Source organism: Trachypithecus francoisi, unplaced genomic scaffold (assembly GCF_009764315.1).
Source record: "Trachypithecus francoisi isolate TF-2019V2 unplaced genomic scaffold, Tfra_2.0 Lachesis_group10, whole genome shotgun sequence".
Lineage (NCBI taxonomy): Eukaryota > Metazoa > Chordata > Mammalia > Primates > Cercopithecidae > Trachypithecus > Trachypithecus francoisi.
The window spans coordinates 98,341,519-98,355,187 of NW_022681455.1; the positions used below are offsets into that span (position 1 = coordinate 98,341,519).

The 13,669-nt window shown below is 46.5% G+C and overlaps 1 protein-coding gene across 3 annotated transcripts in view; it reads right to left on the minus strand.

Annotated features, from left to right (window-relative positions):
• The window catches only part of CNGB1 (cyclic nucleotide gated channel subunit beta 1), an 85,995-nt gene that overhangs the window by 8,717 nt on the left and 63,609 nt on the right, over positions 1 to 13,669 (minus strand). For all 3 annotated transcript variants that reach the window (XM_033218607.1, XM_033218605.1, XM_033218606.1), the window contains 4 exons: positions 11,579 to 11,676; positions 11,401 to 11,484; positions 7,870 to 7,988; positions 7,486 to 7,632 (listed from right to left, as the gene is read on the minus strand). In XM_033218607.1, the coding sequence (XP_033074498.1) occupies positions 7,486 to 7,632; positions 7,870 to 7,988; positions 11,401 to 11,484; positions 11,579 to 11,676 (448 nt within the window). The remainder of the gene's footprint in view (positions 1 to 7,485; positions 7,633 to 7,869; positions 7,989 to 11,400; positions 11,485 to 11,578; positions 11,677 to 13,669) is intronic.

Genomic DNA, 13,669 nt, shown 5'->3' on the forward strand with positions numbered 1-13,669 from the left:
ACAGCTAAAAGCATGGCTTTCCTGAGCTTTGTTCCTCCTGGTGGGGGCGGGGGCAAGAAGAGAGGGTGGGGAGACCTGGTACCAGTTTTCAGCCGCAAGCAGAGTTGAATCTCATGATTTGTAGTAATTATATCCTATGAGATCTCTGCGAACACCAAATTAGCAAATACGGAAACATTGTTGCTAGGGGAAATATAAGGCTAGATTCCTACAAATCTCTCATCACAACATTCGTCAACCATAATACATAAACTTGGCCAGGCGTGGTGGCTCACACACAGTCCCAGAACACTGGGAGACCAAGGCGGGAGAGCTCTTGAGCCCAGGAGTTCGAGGTTGCAGTGAGCTATGATCATGTCACTGTACTCCAGCCTGGGTGAAAGAGCGTAACCCTGTCTCTAAAATTAATAACAATAAACTTGTCTTACGTGTGTTCCTTTTTAAAGACATTATTATATTATTATTACTATTATTATTATTTTGAGACAGAGTCTCACTCTATCACCCAGGCTGCAGTGCAGTGGCATGATCTCGGTTCACTGCAAACTCTGCCTCCCAGGTTCAAGCCATTCTCCTGCCTCAGCGTCCCAGGTAGCTGGGATTATAGGTGCCCACCGCCATGCCTTGCTAATTTTTGTAGTTTTAGTACAGACGGGGTTTCACCATGTTGGCCAGGCTGGTCTCAAACTCCTGACCTCAGGTGATCCGCCTGCCTCAGCCTCCCAAAGTGCTAGGATTACAGGCGTGAGCCACTGTGCCGGCTAAAGACATCTTATTAAATATAGATTGTTGTTTTATTAACATTGAACACACAGCCAACAGCACTATAATTCATGCCTGAATGAAACTTATCTAACACACATATTCACTGTGTAAGGCACATCGCAGACTTCTTGTGCTTAGGAACACGAGACGGCACTTTAGCGCTATGCTTGGGGGCCATTTTAAACAGTGCAATGCCAACAAAAAGCACAAAAATGAAAAAAAAAAAAGTGGCATTAAATGGACCATAAAAAGACACCTGTTTGCAGTACAAGAGCTGAAACCAGAAGGCAGATCTGGGACTTCAGCGGGGAGCGTGCACTTGGGGTGACTCAAGTATTTTGCTGCTCTGCGCATGTCCTTGAATGACCACAAAAGCCTGTTAGCATTGATCCTGGCGTTAGGAGTCCATTTCAGTGAGGAGGCGAATTTGCAAATATGGAGTCCATGAATCACAAAGGTCCACTCTACCTCCCTGTCCCTCGGGAGAGGAGGCGCTGGCACGCACCACTCATGTGGTGGGGAACGTGGGGAGATTTGGTGGGAGAAATTCTGATAGACTGGGTTTTGGAAGGGCCCAGTGGGTTCCTTGAGAGCAACCAGGTGAGTTTTGGGGCAGCTTCCTTCCCCAGGGGACCTCAGTGTCTTGTGTGCATGATGCGTGGATGTCAAAACTACATCCTTTTACCTTGAAGCTGCTAAAGGGCTCCTGTGAAAACCTAAGGAACTTCAAGTCACTCCTCTGCGTAAAACTCACCGTGGCTCCCATCTCCCTCTGAGGTCTGACCCAATCTCTTCCCCTACACTCCTCTGATCCCACACCAAGCTATGCTAATTTTCTCGCTGTTGTGCCACCCACACACTAAGCCTGCTCCTCCTCAGAGCCTCTGCACAGGCTGTTCCCTCTGCCAAGAATGCCGTTCCCAGCCATCAGTCTGCCAGCTCACTCCTTTGCTTTGTGCAGGTCTTGTTGAAATGCCACCTGCTCAGAACAGCTTCCCCAACCAGCTTATCTCAGGCAACACACCGTCACTTCCCGCTCCTCCCGTGGCTTTGTTTCCTCATCGCCAAACACATCACATCATCACTCATCTTTCCATTGTTGGTTCCCTGACTAGAATGTGAGTTTTGTTTGGTCCTTGCTGTGTCCCCAGAACTCAGCACTGTGTACTCGATACATCACTGTGCTGTAGGAATAGATGCTGGTGAGTTTCTTCCCTTTATTATGGCAGCTCTCTGTGCAGTTTATTTCTGGTGTCATTGTATAGAATGAAGGGGAAGATAAGAATATGTGATACAAGACAAGGAGGAAAAGCCAGATATGCGGATTAAAAAGGTTTTAGCCAATTGAAAAATTATAGGGTGAATTTGATGGCTACAAAGGAACAATTGCTTATTTATTTTAGAGACGGGGTCTTGCTCTGTCACCCAGGCTGGAGTGCAGTGGACAATCATAATTCACTTTAACCTTAAATTTCTGGGCTGAAGTGATCCTCCTGCCTCAGCCTCCTAAAGTGCTGCGATTACAATCATGCGCCACTGCACCTGGCCTGAAGTGATCATTATTAACATGCACTGAGCTCTCTGATATGACAGGCACCCCACCGGAGACATTCCTGCACACTATTTGATTTTCTTTTTTTTTTTTTTCCTTGGAACACTAAAGATTTATTGAGACTTAGGAAAAAGTTTTCTTAAGAGTCATGGGTCCACAGGTTAATTAACAGTGATTGTGAGAGTCTGCGCTATGCAATGATTTCAGCAATGGTCATAACACGAAGGATGACTTTCATTTTGAAAGCAAAAATTGCAGGCGAGGTAAAGATATGTAGATTAGGAGTTGCTCGCTTTGCATTCACATCTGAATTAAAATAAATAGCAATCTAAAATACAGTTTATAGAACAGTGAAGAGTAATTATGGCAATAATTGAAGGAAATATTTTTTAATGAAGCATTACATGTATAGACAAGTTGTTTGAATAAGCCTATCAATCGAAAATTCAGTATCACCTTCTTGCAGGTTTGGATTTATTAAACTATTTTCCAATATAAATCTAAGAAGAAGCAAATGGTTTTCAACCATAACAACTAGAGTAATCACCAATAAGACCTCAAATAATGTTGGATGATGACTCGCTCACTCTGGAGGCTGCTGCAAACATAGGAATCAGTTATATTCCAAAGCTGTTGCTTGCTCCTAAGAGATCAGGTCACACTGTCGAGTCCCCCAATTTATTTAAATCTGTTATTTTATTTCAAGTGCTAATTGTCTCTCACAACAAACAGAGACTCCTCTCAGCTGCAATTATTGGCATTACAATAGATAATCAACAGGAAAGCTTGAAAGCAGAGAAAGAAGAGTTGCCTTGGTTACAAACCTGAAATGCTTTGGTATTACAGTTACAGCCATGTTTCTAAATTTCCTGAAACATCAAGAGCAACCTGTCACATTTATTTTCTTCTTTGTGGCCCAACCAAGTTAATGTTAACCAACATGGAGACCTGGTCTTATACAAATAGTTTTACAAGGTCTCTTCAATAAATAGCCCCACAAAATAGGGTTTTCATTTAATTAAAACATTCGTGTACACATGTTCATGGATTTCAGAATAAGAAATCAGGGGATATTTTTGTGCTAAAGTAGCATATTATTATATTTTCTCTCTCCACAACCATAATATACAGCCATTACTCTACATTATACTCTCATCCCCTTTTTCTTAAAAGCAAATGGAAAAATAAATCACTTTATGGTCCATCTCTATACCAGTCTCGAAATGGTATTTTCCCTCTTGAGTGCAGACTGAGTGAGGCTAGCTGGGCAGACCAACACTATTTGATTTTCACAGCAGCAGGCCAAGCACAGTGGCTCACACCTGTAATCTCAGCACTTTGGGAGGCCAAGGCGGGCAGATCACCTGAGGTCAGGAGTCCCAGACCAGCCTGGTCAACATGGTGAAACCCCGTTTCTACTTAAAATACAAAAATTAGCCGGGTGTGGTGGCACATGCCTGCAGTCCCAGCTACTGGGGAGGCTGAGGCAGGAGAATCAAATCGCTTGAACCCAGAAGGCGGAGGTTACAGTGAGCCAGGATTGCGCCACTGCACTTCAGCCTGGGCAACAGAGCAAGACTCCATCTCAAAAAAAAAAAAAAAAAATTACAGCAGCAAAGTAGGGGTTATGACCTTTATTTTACATAGGAGACAACTGAGACCAGAAAAGTTAAACAATTTCCTCAAAGTCACACAGCCAGCACCTCAGATGGAAGGGACCTGAGCCCCGCTAGCATCCCAGACCTATTGTGTGGTTCCTGCCACACCACGATGCCTGTCGCTGAATTTGAAACTTGATCTTAAGGGTTTGAAAACAAAAACTGGCTTTTCTAAAAAGAATGACGTGTTCCCCAACAATGCAAAATACAGATGCACACGGTTATTCGTTGCACCACTGTTTGTAATTGCAAAATTTTGGAAATACCCTAAATGTCCATTTACAGGAATGTTCTGCCACTGTGGAAAGGAATGAGGAAGCTGATTATGCACTGATAGACGATGATTTCTGGGTTTTGTCGCCATGTGGAAACAAAGTAAAGTACAACAAGAATCTACAGCATGCCACATTTTGTGTAAGAAAGAAGAAATAAGAAAATGTTTGGGCTGGGCGTGGTGGCTCACACCTGTAATGCCAGAATTTTGGGAGGCAGAGGCAGGCAGATCACCTGAGGTCAGGAGTTCGAGACAAGCCTGGACAACATGGCAAAACCCCATCTCTACTAAAAATACAAAAATTAGCCGGGCATGGTGGTGGATGCCCGTAATCCCAGCTACTCAGGAGGCAGAGGCAAGAGAATCGCTTGAATCTGGGAGGTGGAGGTTGCAGTGAGCCAAGATCAAACCACTACACTCCAGCCTGGGCTACAGAACGAGACTTCATCTCAAAAAAGAAAAAAAGAAAATGTTTGTAGATCTGTCTATTTTTTGCAAAAGTAAGCAGAGGAAAGAAAAGGCAGAAATTGATGCAACGAGTCACATAATAATGGGGGTTGCAGTCGGGGGCAATGGGGACAGGGAGAGTTGGGACGCTTTTCTGAGTGCCCCATTTTGCAGAGTGTTGACCTTCAGGAACATGTTAATGTTCTACATACTTAAAACAAGAAAAAGTCAACAAAGATTAGGGTGGCAGGAGCCCTAAATGGAATGTAAACTGAAACAAGTGAACCTACTTGGATTTCAGATGAATAAAGTAACCACATTAAAGGGTGGGGGAGGAAGAGAAGGACTCCAGATAACTTTGAACATAACACTTACATCATATATACTCGGGCTAAAGACAGAAGAGCTGCATCCAGTACTGAACTCTACCTAGAAGCCTTACTCTTTGTTTTTACAGTGACATGGGTTGGAAATTCTGAAATGAACTTCTCTGTACTGCTCAGTGCTGGAGAAGAGATTTACAAGTATGAAAAGGGAGAATATTAGAATGAATTCTAATATGTGGTAGCAGGGCACAGTGGCTCACGCCTATAATCCCAGCAACTTTGGGAGGCCGAGGCAGGGGGATCACCTGAGGTCAGGAATTCGAGACCAGTCTAGCCAACATGGTGAAACCCCATCTCTACTGAAAATACAAAAATTAGGCAGGTGTGGTGGCACATGCCTGTAATCCCAGCAGAGGTTGCAATGAGCTGACATGGCCCCACTGCCACTGCACTCCAGCCTGGGTGACAAGAGTGAAACTCGGTCTCAAAAAATAAAATTAAATTACAATTAAAAAATAATGAATTCTGTGGTGCTGGATTGAAATTGTTTTATGGATAGATTAATCAGTAGAAAAACAGAAAAATTGATGTTGGCATATATATGTATATGTGTGTGTATGTATTTTATATATAGATATTGTATATGTATTTTATATAAATATATTTGTATTTACACATCCTGGTGTGTATGTGGGTGTGTTTCTTGGTTCTGTCTGCTGCAGAGACCTATAGCACTCCAGTAGCAATGAGTGCTCCTAGGACTCAGATCTTGGTTTCTAAAAACCATCCCGCAGTAAAAGGAATCAAGGCTCCTTGGAGAAAACTGCCATTTCCAGGATACCACAAGGGATGTACAAGATGAACCAGGGCATCTGGTTGTGGCTTACTGTTACTTGAGTAAGCAAGGAAGTGCTCCAATATGACACGGATATCACAAAGGTCACAAATGAGCCACCTTGAAAAAGTGCCCAGGGCCAAATTGGACCAATTTGAGCATCAAAATAATAATTGTTAACAGAGTATTCATGGAATCAAGTAAATCCATGCCGATATACATTGAGAAATGAATAAACAAATGGGAGAGAAGAAAAAGGTCTTCCATACAGCTGACCGCGGGTTAATAATCAAGGAAGGAGTGGAGTTACAAAATTACCATTTTACAACTATCATAGCAATCTCTTTGTAACTATCATAGAGAGGAACCATCAAAGGATGCTAAAAGTGGTGGGTAAAAGTTTGATAGGGAACAGGATATCCTCATAGTCTGAAGGTGACTCCCCACTAATTACTTAGGAATTAGGTTTAAGGGAAAATAGGTTCACAGTACAGAAACCTTAACCAAGTAATCAAAGCGAAAATCATCGATATTGGGAGTAACCAGCATCATGTGCCTCTCAATACACTTGCTGCAGAAGCGACATGACTTCTGAGTTTTTCCTGCCAAAAATGCAGACTCTAATGGTAGTCACGAGAAAACCATCAGACAAACCCCAACTGAGGGGCATTCTATAAAATAACTGGCCTGTATGGGCCAGGTGTGGTGGCTCACGCCTGTAATGACAGCACTTTGGGAGGCTGAGGTGAGTAGATCACGAGGTCAGGAGTTTGAGACCAGCCTGACCAACATGGTGAAACCCCGTCTCTACTAAAAATACAAAAATCAGCCGGGTGTGGTGGCTCACGCGCCTGTAATCCCAGCTACTCAGGAGGCTGAGGCAGGAAAATTGCTTGAATCCAGGAGGCAGAGGTTACACTGAGCTGAGATTGTGCCACGGCACTCCAGCCCAGGCAACAGAGCAAGACTCTGTCTCAAAAATAAACAAATAAAAAATAACTGGCCCGTATGCTCAAAAGACATCCAAGTCACTAAAGGTTGGAAAAGCCTGAAGAACTATCCCAGATCAAGGAAGACTAAGAATACTCTGCACCTCAATTACAATATGTGATCCTAGACTTGATTCAGGAATGGAAAAGAAGAAAAGGTACAAAGGATACTCTTGAAGAATTAGCAAAATCTGAAGATGGATTATGAATGAGATAATAGTGTTGTTTCAATATGAAATTTCCTTATTTTAATGAAGGTACTAGGCCAGGCGCAGTGGCTCACACCTGTAATCCCAGCACTTTGGGAGGTCAGAGCAGATCATGTGAGCCCAGGAGTTTGATACCAGCCTGGGCAATATAGTGAGACCCCAGCTCTAGAAAAATTTTTAAAAATTAGCCGGGCATGGTGGTATGTGCCTATAGTCCCAGCTACATGGGAGGCTGAGGCAGGAGGATCATTTGAACCTAGGAGGTTGAGGCTGTAGTGAGTCATCATCACTCCAATGCACTCCAGTCTGGGTGACAGAGCAAGACGTCATCTCAAAAAATAAATAAATAAAAAATAAAGGTACTGTGATTATGTAAGAGAAATTCATTGTCCTTAGCAATTTTCTATTAAATGAAAGAAAAGTTGCATACCTGGCTTTCTTCTGGAGTAACTTCTGAGACTCAGGATAATGCACCAAAATCTCATTCAGGTCCTTCTTATCCAGGATGAAGAGGTTGGTAAACCCGTGGGCCACCACGTTGGCCGTGCGCCGGTTCCCGCCCCCAACAGCCAGCAAGCTGGGGCAGAGAAGGGAGGAAGGAGACCCTTCAGAGACTGTGGTTTTGGTCATATTTAGATCTTTCTTTCCCATGTGAGGAGCACAGTGGTGGCCCCACACAGATAAGAGTCTTCCCCCACCCCCATCCCCGCATACATCAGCAGGTGCCAAGCCATAGACACTCTCACTGCCCGCTGGCCGCCTCCTTTCCCAGTGCTTGCCCCAGGCCCCTCACTTTACCCCAGCTGTCTCTGACCTTATTTCTCCAAATACAGATCCAGCTTTCAGCGTCACCAGCACAGATTTCCCATCAGGGCCGCCCAAGACCTGCACTTGTCCTGCCTGGATGATGTACATCTCACGGCCGATCTCCCCCTGAAACAGAGAAGGGACAAGTTCCTCTGTTCATCCCTCAACGTCACCAGAGAAGCAGCCAGGGTTGGATCCAGAGGCTGGAGGTCCCGCAAGGAGGAACCTAGGCACTGGGGTCCAGCCCTGCCACCACAACTTGGGGTGTTGTATGGGGGTAGTCACGTCTCGCTTGGGCCTCAGTCTCCCCATCTGTAGACTTGGAGGAGTGACTACGCCATGTCCTGTGTAACTGATAGGGTTGCAGTGGGGGAGTTAGTGATGTCCTGGAATGGGAAGTGCCAGCTAACCTGGGAGGTGCAGGTATAATGGAATTCTGCAAATTTCCAGTTAGACTCACTGATGGAGGCAGGGCAAATCAGATAGCAGTTCACCATCAAATGATATCTATACCTGGCATATTTCAGGGGCTCGGGAAGCATTTGCTAACTGCAACAGGAATGGGAAAAACAATAACGATAGTATTCAAATTGCTTTTTTTTTTTTTTCCTGAAATGGAATCACTCTGTCACCCAGGTTGGAGTGCAGTGGCATGATCTCAGCTCACTGCAACCTCCGCCTCCTGGATTCAAGCAATTCTTGTGCTTCAGCCTCCCAAGTAGCTGTGATTATAGGCATCATACTTCAGGCTCCCAAGTAGTTGGGATTACAGGCATATGCCACTGCACCCGGCTAATTTTTGTATTTTTAGTAGAGACAGGGTTTCACCACGTTGGCCAGGCTGGTCTCAAACTCCTGGCCTCAAGTGATCTGCCTGCCTTAGCCTCCCAAAGTGCTGGGATTACAGGCGTGAGCCACCATGCCCAGCCCCAGATTGCTTTATGTGGTGTACTACTTATCCTCAACAACCCTCGGAGGTGAGATCGCTCTTTGCCCAAGAGCTGGGATCTGCACCCAGATAATCTAGTTCCAGAGTTCATGGTTGTTATGGGTTGAATTCTGTACCCCTCCCAAATTCTATGTTGAAATCCTCATCCCCAGCGTCTCAGGATGTGACCTTATTTGGGAATAGGGTCATTGCAGATGTAATTCCTAAAGATGAGGTCTTTCTAGACCTAATCCAATATGACTGGTGTCCTAATGGAAATGTGGACACAAAGACAGGCATAGAGACAAGAGGATGCGAGGAGACACACACACACAAAACTGAGATGACCACCTACAAGCCGAGGAGAGAGGCCACCCAGCTTGTGGTGTTGTGCAGTGTCCCGTGGCAGCCTGGCAAATGCATACAATGGCCTTAATCCCAAGTCAAACCAAACGCATGCATGAATGAATAGCTTGCTTTGGACTGTAATTAGAAACACCTAGTCTGCCACGTGCCTTCCAATCCTCATGCCTTCTCGGGCCCTTGTCCTGGCCAGCTACCTGTGAGTCACATGTGTTTAAAAGGGGAAGAGGAAGTCTATAGAAAAATAATAATAATAATAATAATTAAAAAGGGGGCCGGGTGCGGTGGCTCACGCCTGTAATCCCAGCACTTTGGGAGGCCGAGGTGGGCACATCACCTGAGGTCAGGAGTTTGAAACCAGCCTGGCCAACATGGTGAAACCCTGTCTTTACTAAAACTAAAAAAATGAGCCGGGCGTGGTGGCACATGCCTGTAATCCCAGCTACTTGGGAGGCTGAGGTAGGAGAATTGCTTGAACCCAGGAGGTGGAAGTTGCAGTGAGCTGAGACAGTGCCACTGCACTCCACCCTGGGTGAAAGAGTGGGACTTGGTCTCAAATAAACAAACAAACAAATAAATAAATAAGGGGTCCGGGAAGTGACCAAGGGCAGTAACTGTCACACTTTTGACTTATTTGACAGAAAATTCCTGTGCATTTCACACATGCATGACCTCCTTAACAAAAAAGAAGAGAGGTTTGCCTCCCTGTTTCTGTTTAGTTTGAGAAGGGTGAAAGGGTGAGGGGACCTTCACCTCACTAACCAGCGCCCAGGGTGTCTCAAAGAGATCGCTGCAGAGCAAAATCAGACAGCAGAGGGCGCCCTTCACACGTGCTCACCAAGTGCTCAATTTAATTTGCAATCACAGACTTTAGATTCACTTTTTCTCATTTGAAGCAAACTCTGCATCAGCCACGAAGATAACAGCAACAGCACTGGCATCTGCTGTGTGCCAGGCACAGTGTTCAGCTCTGTATGCACATCTTATTCAGCCCTCACAACCACCCCATGAGGGAGATACTATCAACATCTCCCACTTTATCCATGAGATGAGCAGGACTCAGAGAGGGCAAGCCACTTGCCCAAGGCTGCACAGCCAGAAAGTAACTCCAATGTCAGGCAAGTCACTCTGTTGCTCCCAGACCCCTCTTGGCCCCTAAGGTTGCAGCTTTAAATCCTCAGCCCTCTGAAGCATCCTTTCCCCCTCTTCACCCTGGCTCTCTGCTTCCAGAAATTTCACTGCTGCACAACATATAACCTGGAGACAGGGACCTTCTTGGGGACGGGGGTTCCCAAGTCTTGCAGAGCCTGCTTGGGTAATGTCCTCCCCCTTGTACGCACACCCAGGCTTATTAACAGCTCTGGGCAAGAGGACTGAAACCTGGGTTCCTGATCCCTCCCCTCACTCACCAAGTGACCTTGATCTCACCTTGAACCCCAAAGACAGGGAGCAGAAAGGGCTCTAGACATTGTTAGACCCCAGGATTCAACCCCAGATGTTTTCTGGGATCAGAGGGTGAAGCTGAGCAGGGAGGGGATTCTAGGGTGGGGCAGTGGGGAGCGGTGGGGGCTGTGGCATCAGGAAGGGACACAATGTCCCCCTTTGGGGCAACCTTTCCTCCACCCCAGCTGGTTCTTGCCATTTGGGAAAGTGGACCCAGTGCTGGCGGATTGTCTCTTTTCAGCCAGAAATCTGAATTTTTATATGAAATCTTCAAATGTTTAAAGGTTAGGGACCAATTCTACATTTTCTTAAAATTAGATAGAAAAAAAAACTCCACAGAATACCTGTGTGCTGGATCTTACCCAAAGGCCACCAGCTTGCAACCTCTGACCTAAGCCCACCCCTTCTCCTGCCCCATTTTCCTGATGGGAAGACAGAGACCCCAGAAGCAATTCCAGCTACACAGTCAAGACCCTGCCCCTCTTCAGGCTCCGCAGCTTCTCTTTCTGTAAGGTGCGGGGGTCTTTGTCCTGGACCCCATGGTCCTGTGTCAGTGGAGCTGAGGAAATGCTTTGCAAAGCCAGAGGCACATGTGTGCTGATTGCATAGAACTGGCAAAGCCTCCTAATCCGCTCCTGCTCTTGGATCTTGTCAGGTCACTGCAGCACAAAGCCGCAGACGCTCCTCTCCCTCCCCAACAATCTCGCTCTGCCCTGGGCTGGCAGGTGCCCCTCCAGCTCAGCTCCTTGAAAGCCAGGAGGATCGTGAACCCCAGATCCAGCAGGGGCTGCCGGGCCAGCTCACCTTCTTGCACACATAGTCATTGGGCAGGTAGACAACAGAGCGGAGCCTCTTCAGCATGTCAAAGATCATCTGCCGGTCACAGCCCTGTCCCAGTGACAAAGGGAAAGGAACGCTGTTTAGAGAAGACTGGGCTTGGAGCCTCCCACAGCCCTGAGGGTGAGGGCACCAAAGGGTGTACCTGAAAGAGTGTGACTTTGCTCACGATGTTGTAGTTCACGTCGATGGCGAGGTCCAGCCGCATCTTGTCTGGAAGCTGCACCATCAGCTCTGACTCATCTGTGAACAAGGCCTGGCAAGGGTTAGAGGCAAGGCCAGGCCCCACCCCAGGCACACATATGGGCCAAGTGCCTACCTACCGGCTTATCAGGGCACACCATTGCCCCGCTGTATGGAACCACTCTAGATTTGTAGAGCGCCCTCTCTCAACTCCAGCCTTTGCCAATACCGTTTCCTCTGCCAGGAGCACCCCTGTGCATTTCCCAAACTCCTACTTGTTCTTCAGAACCCAGCACTAATGTCACCTCCTCCTGGAAGCCTTCCCTTGACATCCTCCACTCAGTTACTATGTTAGTAGTCCCTGCATTGTTGCAATTATCGGTCACCTGTGTTCCCAGTCCCCTGTAAGGACAACATCAGCAAGAACTAAAGTCTCTGGAGCACTTCTATGAGCCAGTGAGCCAGGCACCATTTTTTTTTTTTTTTTTAAAGACAGAGTCTCTCTCTGTCACCCAGGCTGGAGTACAGTGGCATGATCTCAGTTCACTACAACCTCCACCTCCCTAGTTCAAGCGATTCTCCTGCCTCATCCTCCCAAGTTGCTGGGACTACAAGTGCCCACCACCAGGCTGGCTAATTTTTTGTATTTTTAGTAGAAACGGGGTTTTGCCTGTTGGCCAGGCTGGTCTCCAACTCCTGACCTCAGGTGATCCACCCACCTGAGCCTCCCAAAGTGCTGGGATTATAGGAGTGAGCCACCACACCCAGCCAAGCCAGGCACTTTTTAATAGAGTGTTTTATAAAGATTATCTTAGTTTTTAGTTTTTATTAAAATAAAATGTTTTTAATACTTTGAACCCTGAGAAGCTAAAAAAATGTTTTTTCTTTTAGAAACAAGGTCTCACTATGTTCCTCAAGTTGATCTAAAAACTCCTAGGCTCAAGCAATCCACCCGCCTCAGCCTCCCAAAGTGCTGGGATTATAGGCATGAGCCACCGCACATGGACTTATTTTTATTTTTCTGAGACAGGGTCTTGCTCTGTCACTCAGGCTAGAGTGAGTGCAGTGCAGTGGCACAGTCACAGCTCACTGCAGCCTCAACTTCCTCAGACTCAAGTGACCCTCCAGCCTCAGCCTCCTGAGTAGCTGGGACTACAGGGATGCACCAACACGCCCAGCTAAATTTTTTGACTTTTTGTAGAGATGGGGTTTTGCCATGTAGCCCAGGGTGTTCTTGAACTCCTGGGCTCAAGTGATCCTCCTGCCTCAGCCTCCCAAAGTGCTGGGATTAAAGGCAAAATTATTTTACTAAATCCCCTAAGCAACCCAAGAGGTGCCCTACTATAATCTCGACTTTACAGATGAGGAAATGGCAGTGACATGCCCGTAGTCTTGCAGCTCCGGGGATGAACTCAGGACCCCAACCTGGCTGTGCAGCTCTAGAGCTGCCCCAGGAGATCCAGGGCTAAGCCTGCTGCGCCTGTCATGGGGCGTGCAATGTCCTTGAGAGAAAGAGAGGACAGAGGAGGAAGAGAGAGGGAGGGAGGGAGAGAGAGGAAGGGAGGGAGGAAGGCACAGAGAGTCCTTCTTCTTCTTCTTCTTCTTTTTTTAATTTAAACTGCACTTCGGCCTCACACCTGTAATCCCAGCACTTTGGGAGCCCGAGGCTGGCGAATCACCTGAGGTCAGGAGTTCGAGACCAGCCTGGCCAACATGGTGAAACCCCGTCTCTACTAATAATATAAAAATGAGTTGGGCATGGTGGCACATGCCTGTAATCCCAGCTGCTTGGGAGGCTGAGATAGGAGAATCGCTTGAATCTGGGAGATGGAGGTTGCAGTGAGCCGAGATTGCTCCACTGCACTCCAGCCTGGGTGACAGAATGAGACTCCATGTCAAATAAATAAATAAACACACACACACACACACACACACACACACAAACTGCATTTCACTCTTGCATGGGGATGCATTTCAAGGTGTGTGAAGTGAGGGGGGCAGGCACACAGAAGACAAGCCCTCCAAGTCTCCAGGGATCTCATGACAGCCCTGC